The sequence below is a fragment of the Osmia bicornis genome, chromosome 4 (genome assembly GCF_907164935.1).
Source record: "Osmia bicornis bicornis chromosome 4, iOsmBic2.1, whole genome shotgun sequence".
NCBI lineage: Eukaryota > Metazoa > Arthropoda > Insecta > Hymenoptera > Megachilidae > Osmia > Osmia bicornis.
The window spans coordinates 9,491,561-9,506,885 of NC_060219.1; the positions used below are offsets into that span (position 1 = coordinate 9,491,561).

At 42.7% G+C, this 15,325-nt stretch overlaps 1 protein-coding gene across 2 annotated transcripts in view; it reads right to left on the bottom strand.

Annotated features, from left to right (window-relative positions):
* LOC114874744 (protein O-mannosyl-transferase TMTC1-like) overlaps window positions 1-6,617 on the bottom strand; it is a 147,899-nt gene extending 141,282 nt beyond the window's left edge. For both annotated transcript variants that reach the window (XM_029184325.2, XM_029184324.2), the window contains exon 1: window positions 4,286-6,617. In XM_029184325.2, the coding sequence (XP_029040158.2) occupies window positions 4,286-4,608 (323 nt within the window). In that variant the 5' untranslated portion in view covers window positions 4,609-6,617. The remainder of the gene's footprint in view (window positions 1-4,285) is intronic.
* Window positions 6,618-15,325: the final 8,708 nt, after the last annotated feature.

The following is a 15,325-nucleotide window of genomic DNA, read 5'->3' on the forward strand; positions in this document are numbered from 1 at the left end:
ATTTATCTAAACTTTTCTTTTTAATCCTAGAACTTCCCTTACACGTTTTTCCGTTTTGAATAAAATTTCTAAATTTTCGCGTGGGTTCGCCGATTCCTATCGAAACATCTCTGAACCGCATTATGAAAATTCTTCGCTAACCATTACGGCCGGTAACGTTGTACACGCCAATACAAATGGATTTTTAATTACGCATCCATCATTATAAAGTTCGGCTTGTAACGATGGCGAAAGAAACAGAGGTTTTGTTTGTACCATTAAATGGTACCACGGCATCCCTATCGCTTATGCATCGTTTTCAATTGTAACACTGAACTGACAAGTTGTTTCTCCCCTCGTCGATCTCGCGATATTACCGTCATTGTGTTAACATTGGTGGTTAAATAAAGAGACGATATCGGGATCCGATAGCGTGAATCGTGGTTTGATCGTATCTTTGCTGTGTTTTCTATCGGGGAATCGCTGGTAACTTCCAGCTTGTTCCTATTTACAAAAGCGAAAATCCAACGGCCGATCTAACCAGAGAACTTCTGCTCGTTTGTAAACGCGAATCTCTGCCTGAATTTGCTTCGTTGTTTAACCCTATTATCAAGGGAAACGACGAAGCTTGATTGCGTTAGATATTCTATGTTCTAATGAATTATATTAGAAATTTAAGAAATTCAAAAGGTGCCAATGATGAAAGGTACCAAATAAAAATGACAAGAAGGAACATCTAACGTTCAAAATGAAGAATATATCTGCCCATAAATGGTAGATCGATTCGACCAAAAATGATAAGTTATCGAAGTATTTCGTTCCGTTTTCCATTAATAGACCACAAAAGGATATTCCACGTACAGAATCGTGTACTCGATCGAGTACTCGCGCACAGTTTTACCACGATGGTTGGTTTAAAACGAGAATCGTTCGAAAATCCCGGGCAAAGTTCGAGGGGTTACTAGAGTAAACGCGGCACGGGCCAACCGGGGCCCGCGTTTCAAACTTTCAGGCTCGCCAGTACGTTTTCATTTCGAAACTCGGAATTCTGAGAGCGAAATATTCTAAGCGGCATCAAAGTTCTGCCGACAATAAAGAGATCAAAGGATGGTAGGTGGTGTAAAGGGAAGAAAGACAGCGAATGAAACGTGTAGCAAAGGTACGCAGAGGTGGGGTTGGAATTGTTCGGAATCTCTGACCCGTAAATCGCCGTAAGCAAAACACCGTGCTGAAAGAGTCATCGGCAGACTGGCCTCTTGACAAACGAAAGAAACAGTAATTATAAACACACGTAACACGACCCTCCCGTTGCTTCTCTGTCATTTTCTCTCTAGATGTTTCAGTTACCGTGTTAACAAGTCCGCTGTTTGACGAGCGTCAGGCAAGAATCATCATTTCCTAGGTTTCTAGGTAACCAGAATATCTCTGCTAAAGATTCCTCTGTCGAAGATCTAGTATTGGATCCGAGATAGATCAAAAGTGACCCGGGTAAGGGAGAATCGGAAGAAAGCAGAAAAAATGTGTAGTTTGATGTATAACAAACTCTTTATTCGAGAACTTGTCTGATTCGATTCGTCTCGTTTTTCCAACTAACTATGAACAGAGAAAACTCTCCCACCATACTCAGTCCCTTTTTTTAGACAATTGCATCGCCCTTTACCAGATACCTCCCGACATACATACAATTCAACATCTAGCCTTCTGATGTCGAATTTAATTTCAGTGGAGGCAAACAATAAGTAAGACGATGATTCTTCGATTCACGAGTTCGTTCTTAGAAGTGAACCAATTAGTTAATCATAATGAGATCCACTCGACTCGAAAGCAACGTTAGAGAAATGATCTTATAGAACGATTAGAAGACGCTTATGGAAACTAGCTGGAAACGATGCCCTTTCTCGTCCGGATCGTTAATATCACGTAATCTAAAGACGCAGGAACGTGACTGGCTGAGCTCGTATAGCGTTCTCGTCTCTCTACAGCCTCAGGAATTATGGATGCGTTCCACTTCCGGCAACGCGCGAAACACGGAAGCGCGATGCTCAGCCTCCCTCTAGTTCCACCTTGGCCCCATCCCTACGTTCCTTGCTGGAGAACGTATGAACCGAGCGTCTCTGGCCGTCGAAGTTGGCAACAGCATCTGGGGCGTTAAGGCGAATGAGCGATGTACCGGTGTCTTGCGGTATGATGGATCGCCCAATACCAGCCAATATGCAGTATCGCGCGGGGGAGTGTGGCAAACTGGTATCCATGCATCAAATCGCCGCTAACCGGAAAGCATACGGCCTCGTCGCGTATCACGGATACAATGTAACACGACGGTGTCCCAACAGTTTCTCGTGGTCAGGTTCTTGTCACACCCCTTCCAACCCGCGCCCAACCACCACCGGACGGACCCATGACCAACCATACGGCACTGGCTACCTACTACACCGGACACGCACCACCGTAATTTTCCATTCTCCGTTCAAGCCGAGAGAATCAATACAGAGTCGGTGGAGAAATTGTCCGATGCAGATGTGTCGTGTAGATTCACACGATCGGAGAACCGAACCTGCTAGACTGCCGGTGTAATTGAGCAATTTTCTATCGTTATGGAGGGTGAACGGTGAACGTAAAAGAGGAGGAGAGCAGTTTTTTTTTTTTTTTTTTTTTCGTTTGAATTCAACAAAAGGGTGGCTTTCTTGGAAATGGTTTGTTATTCAGAATATCAACCCTTTTCATAAAAGAAATCGTGTTTTAATTTTTCATTCTGAAACTATGCATTAGTGTTTCCAGTTTTTTCCGCGACCTTTTCCGTTTTTATTCGCATCTTTCCACAGGGGTAGTTTTTGACGAGTACGAAATATAGATATTCGACGCGTTGAATAATATTTGTTATGACGGTGAAATATAAAACTTCCCATTCATCTATATTTTTTTAAACCGACTCGTAGTTTACATATAGGTATACGTTTCCATGGAAGCTGTTCTACGTTTTTAAACAAATACCTTTTTCGGATACCTGTTTACATGGCAGAATTTGTTATCAAATAACAACCGAACGATTGATGATAGAATATACTACACAATGCCAACATTTTCGGCGAGTATGGAATGCTTATACGTACAATAAATGGAATACCTATTATCACCTTCAATATACAGAAAAGTTAGAAATTTCAAGCATAGAGATCAATTTAACTTATGTAATTGCGATAGAACGATGGTGCATAGAATAAAGTTGAAGAAACGATAGAGGTTGACCATGAAATTATGATTCTATAGTTGCAGAAACTTTATGCATTTACACGCTTTCGTATCTATGATCACCCCGTTATTCTATCATTGTTATAGGAATACAGTTCAGAGTACTTTTCTGAAAACTTCATTAAAATCAATTGCGTAACGTGATTGTGTTTCCTTGTTATTTAATATCAAAGCTAAAGTACGCCCCGAGTTGAACCTGTCATTAGCTAGGAAGAAACGCGACGCGGCGTGAGATTCATTTAATTAAAATTAAAGACAAGCTTGATGGATCCGTTGAATGAAGTAACCGTGCCAGACGTCTGGAACTATTGTTACAGGTAATTAGATAGAGGGGATTCGAGGTATACGAACGTTCGCGACGCGTTACAAGCGATTCGTTTGAAATGCACGAGATAACCGTACACCTTTCTACGATCTAGATGTTCAAAATATCGTAGAGAATCGACTGGAAACGATCGCGCTTTAACCCGACTTTGAAACGGAACGCAACGTATAATTATACTATTCGCGATAACACAATGAAACGATCACGCTCGTGCTAATTTATTCCGAATACGTAACTTTAATTACAAACCTGTCTACTAATTTTAACCGTGCAACGAATTGGTGTTAATGATATAGCGCCGTTGATTGCCCGGGTTCCATGTCAACCACTTACGGAAATTTTCATCGATCTCACCACTTTTTTAACCTTGTTCTCGTTTTATATCACAAGCAGTTTGTAACTTCATTACTGTTTAAAACACTATTGCTGTGTAAAAACATATTAGGTGTCTTTAGCATTACGCCTTCTTAATTACTATTTTAAATCTGAACATTTTCCTGCGCTTCAATGTATGTGAAAAGTGGCGCGAGAATATAATAACGATAAAAATTAGCACGACTTTTTAAAAATAAATCTTTAATTAAAAAGTAGAAAAGTACACCTAATATATTCTACTTAACAGAAATATGAAAGTTCTTTTAAAAATCTTACAAAGAATTCCAATAATAATCCATACAATAATCGTCTGACATCGTCTGTCTATTAATAATAAAAGAAAGAAAAATGACTCACCGGAAGGTGAGGGTGGTCAACGGTCTGTAACTCTTGTGGCTGTTGATGTCGTGCATAGGCGTACCCCAGAAGTCATCCTTGAGGACGCTGGCCCAAGGTGTTTGAGCGAGCACGTCCTTGTTCCTCACCACCGCTGGTATGTCGTCGTGCACGAAATCACCGTTTAACGCGTTCAGGTAACAAGCAACGGCTACCAGAGCCACGCTCGTGTACAGGCACCAACCGGGTGGTTCGTTTCCGTCCGCGTCGTTGTAACCGGCGCGACCGGATCTCTTGTTGCTCTGGCAGCAACAACCGGCGTTGCTGTTGTTTCGTCGCCGCATGATTCACCGGAAACCCGAACTACACCGTCGCACAAAACGGAGTCAACGTTCGGCCACGATCCTCGGTAATGATCACTTTCATGGAACCACGAAATCTCTCGGAACGGCGTTATCTGTCGCGTTGATAAAACCTCGCGGAACAAGGACGCGGTTGACCGTAGGACGATTCGGCCGTTGATCGCATCTCAGAGACAGCCACAACACCGACATCGAACGTTTGTGTACATACGAACGGACGAGACACGAGACTTCCTGGTTTGTAATTAGACGACCAGGTTCGTTACCTTGAACCGACCCCCGAACACGATCACGAAAGGCAAGTACGTTCGATCGAGATACCGTGAGCAACGTCGAGTGACGGTATTATTTTTCTTGTGAACGAAATCCAGCTGGGATCGGCGGGCGCGCTTTGCTACCTGCCGTCAGCTCGCGTTGCACTCTTCCATTTACTTCAACCGGGCTACTTTGAGCATTCGTTGGCCTCGCGGTGAGCTTGATAAATGACTGCGGAGGTTCATTATTTACCGTGCCGGCGCGTCCGATGTGTCCGTTCTAAAGAGAAACGGGTTTCGCGTGAGCTGATTGCTCTTCCACACAGATAATAGCTCCTCGCGTGGTGGCTCGTTCGTCCGGGATTGTCCCCGCGGGAATCTAGCTCCACGGTCACCACTCTGTTTTTTTCCCTCTTCGATATCCTGCTTTCCACCCGGTGACGATGTAACAGCTCGTTACCATCGCCGTCATCGAAGCTGTTACGCGAAAAACCACGTTCGTCTACGCAAACGATTTAACCCGGCGCGGCGATCCGACAAACCGCCGCGCTTAACAAAGAAGTCGAAACGAGCTCGCGTGCAACGACTCTCTAGATCTTGAACGTCAACGAAACGCGCACCGGCTCGTGGAAAACCGAGTTCCCTTTAAGTCTGCTCCCGTTTTCGCGTTTTTTCCGATTATTCCCCCACGAATATCGACATCTAGGAACTTTGTACAACACGTTTCACGCCACCGCTTTCCGTTCCATTTTCTATCCGTCTATGTGAAAGTGTTACAGAAAGCTTTCATGCAGGACGTTTCTTTGTCGTGTTCTTTCGTTACACTTAATTGCATGTTTTTTTCGTTTCTGATCAAAGATTAACGGAGGATACGTTCGTTCTGACGGTAAATCGACGTCCGATGGTACCAGGGAATCTCACAAAATTATGGTAAACGAGCACAGAGCAGAGAGACGCGTGCGAAAGGGAAGCGGCTGTATGACCCAGATACGCGTCGTGCTAGCTGGGGATCTTCTATTACCACGATTTTCCTATGCATATACACGGCTAGTCGCAAGTGACCGGAGGCACAGCTTCGAATTCCCCGCAGTACCTTCTTTCGTTTCCTCCTTTTCTTCCTTTTTTCCTTCTCCGCCCTTCGTTTCCGCTACTCCAGAGTTTCGATTCTTCCACCATTCAACCGTGCTACTTTCACGCTCCACGTTTCGCGGCCTCTCGCGTCGGACAATCGAATCTCTGGTCCGGTACCATTTTCTTTCCGCTCCCTTGACAGCACTCGTACGAGAATCTTTCACTTCCACATCTTCTCTCGAAAGGTACCTTTTCGACGGGCGAATAGCGAACAATAATCGTCGCAAGTTTCCACCGCACTGTCCCTTCTACGAAAGGTCTTCAATGAATTGTTTACACGCCTCTATGGCGTACCCGATACAAGGTTACAACAGGTTGACGCGTCATTTATCACCGAGACTCGAAGAGACATGTTCGTGTTTATTAACTATAATTGATCAGCAAAGATCCGATATCGGATATTTTACACGAGTCGATCGAAGGACTGATCGATTTTTCAATTAGATCCACGTCGATGCGCGAACCAAGTTCACCTCACAGAGTCACCGAACGAACTAACCTCGAGGCGGCCGAAACTTAACGAACGCGCGAACGAAGATTACCGATCGTCGATCGTACATCGCGAACACGCGACCGCTTGCTCGTGGAATCCGAGCGGATCGTCGCGATGACGATAAGCGCAAGACTAAAGGACGACGGCATCCGCCCGGTTATATACCCGGCGCACTCTGACCCGCAAAGCCGCGCCCGCGCACCAGCCACCCCTGGGCTTTTCCCTCTACCCCTATCCAACTATCTCTCTCAATCTTTCTCCACGATCTTTCCTTCCTCTCCTCGCTCCTGCTTGCTCCCGCCTTCTAAGCGAGCCTCGTGTTTGTTTACCTGCGTCTTTTCCCGAAATCTCACTTTGAAATCGAGCCGCTAGCACCAGCCCGCACCTATGGGCTTTTCGCTCGAACAACGATGGAACTGCTCTGATTAGTGTTCAAACGGATTTCTTGTTTGCAAATTGAAAAATTGTACGAAGAATAGAAAAGTTTTTTGAAAAAGTAAACAAAGAATAGATTTGACAAAATTCTATTACGTTATTTACCAAGTTAATTCCTGGAAGCTACGATTCAATTCACCGAAATCGTTGCCACGAACGATCGTTCTTCGTTATTGCCCCTCTAAATGCGCCTCCAGGATTACAAAGGATCGAACGACGAAGTCATGGTACTCGAATCAACGAACGTAATGATGATACTAGCACGTTATGACAGCGATGATGCGATAACGTGCATGTCGCGGTATAGCTTAGCAAAGTGTTACAGCGTTCATTTCCAGGGGATGAAACTATCGTTCCGTGGTATTCCTTGCCAAACGTTGTCAATCGCGATTACTATAAACGAGGTGGTTATCGTGTTTGTGAAAAAGATACCGACTGCCACATAAAATGCTGCCGTATAAAATGAAACAACATGAGAATATCGAAGAAGGGAATAAACACAAAGGGGTTGAAATAACAAATAATTTAAATGGAATTTCAATTTTTAGCAATGCGAAAGAAAATAGTTTGGTCGATGGGGTCAGTATCTCAGTTCCGAACATTTAATAATGCACCCAACCGACGCGACGTTGGTGTACGCGTCCCGAAGGACGCGTAGGTTTTCCAACGACCGTGAAAAGGTGTCGGTGTCCCGTGTCGCAAATGCAATTCCATCGTGTCCCTCTGAAAGGCAGACTGCAAGGAAAAGGCTTGATGGCAATTTCGCCAAGAATGCAGGTTACTCGGTCTGTCTTGCTCGCGAATGTTCGCTCCTCTACGGAGTCGCAGTGCGGTTCAAACTTTTCTTCCGGGCGTAGCAGGAAGATCCGATTAGGTAGCAGATGGACAAGGAATTAGCATCGCAAGCAGCAGTCGTCATTTCGAAAGCACGATTATCCGCTCCTCCTCAAAGGATTATTAATAGAAATTCAGAATTCTGGTTGAGCCCAGCTTTTTAATCATTTCTATTCATTCTTGTTATCATATGCACGATTTACCATTTCTCTATCTACATGATATAAATTATTACCTTGCGACCGAAATATTCTCCTACCAAATACTTTACCCTCTCAGCCCAATTCAGAGAATTTTTTTTATTTAACGAGACGAATTCGAAGTTTTATGTGGAATCTTTTTTAATTCACTATTCTTTAATCTTTAACACCTTGAGAGTGCACTGTTAAAATCGCAGAAAATCCTTCCATTTATTTTCAATAAATCATTCAAAAATAATCTTGAACTTAGCTTATAGAGGATTTTAAACTAAAACTTGAAGATCAATACACCTGGCTTTTGATGTTACAAATTGAAAAGTTCATTACCAGAATATAATCGAAATCTATGCAAACCCAAAGAAGATTCTACATCGCGTCAAAGTTATCCTAGAAAAGCCAGGGTCAACGTTAGCAAAAATAAACGGTGCGTACAGGAGGAGATCGAAACACGAAACTGCAAGTGCAAGATCAAAGTATGATCCCGTTGATGAATAAGAGCCGTTCAACCGACTACATAGTAGAGAGTTTTCATTAAAACATCGTACTCGAGGGTAGCCGCGAGGTCTCGATCGTTTAGGATACAATAGGAACTTCATGGGCAATCAAAGGTGGAGAGCATTCGGTTGGTTAGAGGGTAAACGAGAAAGAGAGAGAGAGAGAGCATGTGTTTAATTAATGTAGTCGCAAGATGTGCAGAGCGTACACAAAAGGGGGTTATTCTTGTTTCCACAAGCAGAAAGCGGACGACCGGCACGGACACCTGCGCGTATAATGCATACAAGCTGTCGAATTCGCCGCAAAACTCGTGCACTTCGTGCCGCAACCGAACTGCCAGTCGACTTGGGAAAGCCAGTGTCCGCAATTTCCGGTAATGTCGCGGGGGATAGCTTTGACGAGGTCCGACCGACAACGAAACTCGTGTCCGCGGGATCCAATGAAAATTCACCCTGCCTTTCCTGTTCCTCGACCAGCCGAACTTCCTTTCCCGCTACCTTACCGATCTCCTATCCAACGTTTGCTTCACTTACGAGAGAAAGGCGTAGTCGTTCGCGAGATTGTAATTCCGAACGGAATTTCAAGCGGATCGAACATGCAGCTTCCTTTTACACGAACCCATCAACCTCGAATGGTAGCCATTGTTTGGGCTACTTGTACGTACCCTCCATTTGTCGCTGAGATTAGGTATTGAAATTGTCCTTGGTTACCGGGAACGATACCTCCGGTTCTCCGGGTTACAACGAACGACGCTTTGACGAGCTTCCTCTCCATCCCCTTGCACTCGCAACTGGGATATCTGACGATGAGAGTACGGGGTGATTAAGTGTAATTCATGGAAGTTAATTGTACCACGGTGTATATCGAAACGAGGAGCTCCGCCGCTATGATTCATCGCAGCAGGTGTTTCACACGTTTCGTGTCGCGTGAAATTTAAGGTTTATGGCGGATCCTTGGATCCAGGTCGGAAAATTGTATCGCAAGGTTTAATTATAGGAGACTGTGATTATATTACATGCATTCATTATACTTTCGCTTCGCGTTTCTTTCGTAATTTGCAGCGTTAGGGGGTTGTAACACGGACAATTAAATTTTAATGTTTCTACGCTGTTCTTTCTTTTCTCACGTCTCGTGGTGTTTGTTAATTCGAAGAATGAAAAGAGAATACACGCGAGCACATACACGCTGGTTATTGAAAGGGGTAGATTGATTAGCCAGGACAATAAACTTTCTACCCGCAGCATACGGGTACTCAATCTTCAACCACGCTGATCAACAACACGCTCTCGATGGATTGGATTACACGCGAAAGGCGTAGACGTAAGTTTAATAGCGGAAAGTTTCAGCAGAGAAACACGATCCGGTAACACCGAGGAAAGACTCGTTCCTGCGTCAGCAGTAATCGTAGCTAACAAATCTGGGACGTTAACAACGAAATGTGCCTTAATGAAAATCAATCATCCGATGTACGATTTGATTTTCTACCATTTTCTTTAATTTTCTTATTTCATTCGATTCTCTATCAACAGGAAAATTGTTAAACGGCCACGAGTTAATGCTAGCAATTCAAAGTTCTTGAGAGCTGGCCAAACATTGATACCCCGAATTCAATGTAATAAATTCGCACGTTTCTTGTGATTGACTTGCCGTTACGGGGTGACTACCGAGCGACCGCCGCAATCTCTGATCAGAGGCTTAGCACCCAAGAAGATTAGTCGCCGCGAAGGGACGAGGGCGGCGGTAAGGGGCGGAAATAGGGTGCAGAAAGGGGCCGGTTTCCCGGCAAGTTTCTGAACGGGAACAAAGGTACGTCGGATAAGCCGGATTAAGAATAGCCTTACGCGAATTCGTCGAATTATCTCTCTCTTGGGGAATAATTGCACTCGGTGAATGTTCGTTGTCCCAAACACGCGGATCTCGATGGACAAAGCTGTGTTATATACAGAATTTTCGCACCTCCGAGTCTTTCATTAATACGCCGATATTTCGTTTCAGCTACTTTTTCACAACTTCAAATTCACTCTCTCTCTCTCTTTTTATACGCTTTCAAATTTATCTTTCAACCATTGCACGCGGTACGTTGAACGCAACACGCTATCAATGTAATGACTACAATCGAAACGTTTATAAATATTTCTCGCGAATAGAGGAATAACATTCTACAACGTGTCGTTCGTTTTCAATGGGAAGATTTTTACGGGCAACGAGGCGAGGCGAGCGTTTCATAAACGATCGAACGGAATGGCAGGCGGGCCGCAAAAAACGGTTTACGAGAACACGATCGAAACGCTTTTTTCCAAGCTTTACATTATTTACACGGCTCGCGTACGCTCGTCCTCCGCGAGGAATATGCACGATCGACGTATAATATTTTCCAACGACGCTTCAAGTAACGCGACGATAAATCAAACGGCGGAAAATGAGGACGGAACGATGAGACGCGACAACGCGGATTCGACGCGAATCTGCTGCCTCCTTGTCGGGCCCGTTTTCCAACGATTATTTACGACTCGCAATTTGGGTCGAATACCGGCTAGCCCGTCGGAATTCGAATGCATTTATCATGCCAGAAAATTATTCCTAATTTAATGGGCAGAAATGGTCAAACCGAGAAACTGTTCTTCCTGAAAGAAATGATGCGATTATGATTGTGCAAAAAGATCTTATCGAAGCATACTTCCTTCTCTTGTAATGTAAGTAATTATTTCACGTCTGTAAAATGCTTTATGCATTGTTAATTACCTCTGGAAAGAATTCTATTGTTACATGCATTCATTCATCTCTTCCAGCAAAGTAATAGAAAATAATTTAGCAAAATTCTGTTATTCAAAAATCTGCACTCATTGAAGTCACAAATTGAAATAATAATTAAAATAAAATGTAATCAAGTGGTTGATTGTTGGCCTTCATGCTACAAAAATCCCATGGATTGTGCGAATGCATATCCAATCAAAATTTAGTTTCTCATCCACAAAGGACGTGGCAGGATGCAGATGGCGAAGCAGAGGTACAGCTGAGCATTGTCTCATTGTCTACAGCTGAACATGTGCCGTTCATAAATGAGAAACCAAATCTTCCGTGCGAAGATGAATATTCTCCACGCGAAATTGTCACGTTGAGCTGTAGTTAATTACGATTCCACGTTACACTTATTCTCTCAACATTGCAGCAATTAACGAGTCATAGACATCGAGTAACTATGTCATTAAAGAAATTTTCAATATAAAAATGTATCGACCGAAAAGTTTCATAGAAATATAGTCGTACAAAAGATAAAGGAAATGATTCGTCGAATTTATTGAAAGCTTCTATCCTAATCTTCCGAGTTCAAACGCTCAGAAATTCTGCAATTCATGTATGAACCTGGTTCTTCATGAGGCATAAAAAGGATACAAAGGGTAAAAAAATGAAATACCGTGTATGAATTCGAACAATCCTATTTCTACAATTGTTGCGAGGCAATATCATTCGACGCGTATACGCAAGAGTCAAACGCTTGAAAGTGTTCCGGCTCGATAGAAATTCGATTCCCTTCGGACAGAATTTCCAGTCTATTACTGCTCGTTCGATACTCTATAAAATTTTCACTGCGACAAATTTCATCGATTTCGAATAAACAAATGCTGCCTCGATACCTAGCTCTCTTGGCTGGACGAACGCTTTTATCGACGTGTTCGGACCCGAATGAAAGTCTCCTACCACTAACATAACATATATTTATCGCTCCGAAGTGCTTCCTCGAAATATTCACTGTTCCATTTCCCGGGCCGGATATCCGACAGCAATTTTCTGTCGACTTTACATCGATAGTATAGAAAAAAAAAAAAAACAGACTATCATAGCCGTCTGTAAAACTAGTAGATACTTTCTGACGTTTCACCGTCACTTCCGATCGTTGGTTAATACTTCAAATGAACGTGTCCAGTGAACGCTCCTATTTCGATCTGACGAGTAAACTTTGATAAATACAAAATACACAGGACGGGAATGTATCAAATTTTGTAGAAGTTTTTCCAATTTTTCTGGATCAACGCGTTTAGAAAAATTGGTAATCCCTTTTATTATAGTTTTCGTTTGTCTGGGATTTTGATAAAGAAATGAAAATTGTTAGGAAAATGAAGAAATTTTGAAATTTAAAAACTTCCGTGAAATAAGAAGAAAAAAAAAGGAGATTGAAATCGTTTGAAACGAGATCAGGGAAATTCCCTTCACAGGGATCTCAGTGGTGCAAGGTTCAGCTTTCGCGTGAGCGATGCTGGATTCCAGGCAATCGAGAAGCAAGCTGGAATCTTTTCAGCATATCGTACGGAATTCGTGGCGAAAGGTAAACGTAAGTGTGTTTGCGTGTCGAAACATTCCGGCAGCATGCCCGAAACTTCTTGAAAGCTTCTTGCCGCCGTCCAATTCGGGATTAAACTTATGTCGTACGTATCCGCTGGCCGCGTCTAGACGTATCCCGAAACTTAACGCAACTTCCAAGTCCAGACTTCGGCTTTGCGGCTCTTTCCAGGCGTTTCGTAGCCAAGCTTGACCGAACTTTCGAACAAGCACCACTTAAATTTCGATATCTTCCTGTCATAAGCTTCTCGATAAACATAACACTCTAATGCGGCTGACAACAGCATCGATTTATAAATAAAATTATCTATTTGATCGGTAGTAATTTAATTAATCATTTCGGACATCATGTAGATGTAGAAGGCGTATAATTGATTGAAATGTTCCAATAAAGAAAATTCTATCGTTACAATCAAATGGATAGGTACACTGACGATGAATTGCATTGAACTTACCACAGTGAAGTTGGCCACGCATTTACTCACCGACGCGGCGTGAATGCGTCAGTGAATTTGTAGCCAACTTCACTGCGACAAGTTCAATGCAACTCGGTGTACATACTTGTAAGAAAGCATAGACTTTTAATTAAGTCATAATGCATTAAAGAAAACGCTGCTGGCAGGATCTCGTAAGTCGTACGATCGTACATGACACAAATTGATGGTTATCGAGTTGATTAATGAGCACCGCTGGATTGAAATAAATTATCCGCTGTTCAAAAATGCGGAAGCAATGGGAAACGAAATTACAGTGAGACTGAAATATCCTTTCAATGTAATTCCACGATTAAAATATGATACTTCGTATCTGAATGTCTCTTATACTCGCCTTACATAACGATTTCTAAAATATTCATCGCTCCCCAGTAATAATCATAAAATCAATAATCAATCCGTGTATTATTAACACCGATAACGTAGCTCGATTACCCTTAATCGTTCTTTCAAATATATTCTAGTACGTCGTTTATAAAAACCGAATCGTTAATCAAGAGAGTACCAGTAGTTTCACGATTCTCTGTATTTCTTTAGTCGCTTACTTTATTGAAGTTTCCGTTTCGACGGAACGAAAATTTTGTAAACAAAGAAAGTTAAGAGCATAATTGGTTGTTGGAGAAACTATAAAATAATGGACTCACCGGTCGTTGAACTGCGCCATACTGCGATTGAGGTTAGGTGCCCGTCCGTTCAGCGTCACCACAGAAATGTCACTCCACGTTAATTCAAGTTCTATTTTGAGAATTCAAATCCAACGATTTCACGGCTTTTCAACTAGTCTTCGCACAATTAGACTTGTTTTAATTTGTAAGTAACGTTAATAAACAATTTAGCACATTGGATACGTTCGAAGCGCGATTAAAACTGCGCATGTTCACCACTAGTAGACGCGCAATAATACATTCGCACGCGCATGCGCGTTCACATTAAACTGCGCAGCGTGCTAATACTTTCAAATAAATGAAAAATTATTATATTATTAAACGTCATAACACACCCGAGTGCACGTGCATAATTATACTAGAAAAAAACATCTCAGATCGGTACGATACCGGCACTGCGCACACATGTTTACACAGGGACGGTCACGGCAAGAACTGATTAACTTGAACCTCGAGTTCGAACGGAATAACAAAGCGCGCCATAGTAAGGGCACAGTTTGAAACCTACAATCGCTCTGGTAAGATAGAATTTATTTAAACATTGCCGTTGTTTACGACGTATTATTATTTCAACTACCCATTTCCAACAAGTTGCCTGTTGTATGATTATTTTTTCTCCATAACCATAAAAATGGTAGAAACTATCACTTTGATACGTAATTCTTTCATATGTAAATGCGTTCTAACTTCTCGGGAAGTTTCATTCCTGTTCTACCGTGTAAAAACACACAATATAAACTAGTTTATATACTTACCGACGGAAACTTCGTTTTCGCCGCTGCGCGAAATTCGAAAATCAAATTTGCCGACTTTCTCGAAGAGTTTCTGCGTATACGTCGCGCGTAGAATTCGCAAATGAAGATAGCAGCCAGGAAAAGGAGCGGCGAGGGCGCGGTAGATCGCGAAGATCGAGGAGTTACCGTCGAAGAGGACAAGTGGTAACGATCGAGAGGGTAAAAGCAGAGGTAACGAGCTAGGCTACGACGTTGGAGACGATCCAAAAACGAACGAACCAACTGTCGTATCATCGACGCTCGACCAGCATAATAATACGATTGTTCCTCGTCAGAATCGGCGCGCAATTTAGAACGCGGCAGAGGAATTCATCCAGCGCCGCGGCTGACTCTCTGTGAAAGAACGATCAGAAAGAGACAAGTCACTGGCTGGAATTTAAGGTATAAATCTTTCGCAATTACCGAATGTTTGGTATCCTGGAAAAGTTGAGCGAGTGCCTTGAACGGTGTAGGCATCCAGCGTCACTTTTTATCTTTTTCACCTTCCTGAGACTATTTATTTCGGGTACGCCGTTGTCCATAAAAAATAAGACACTTATCAAATTTGTCTATGTCTAAATATTTCA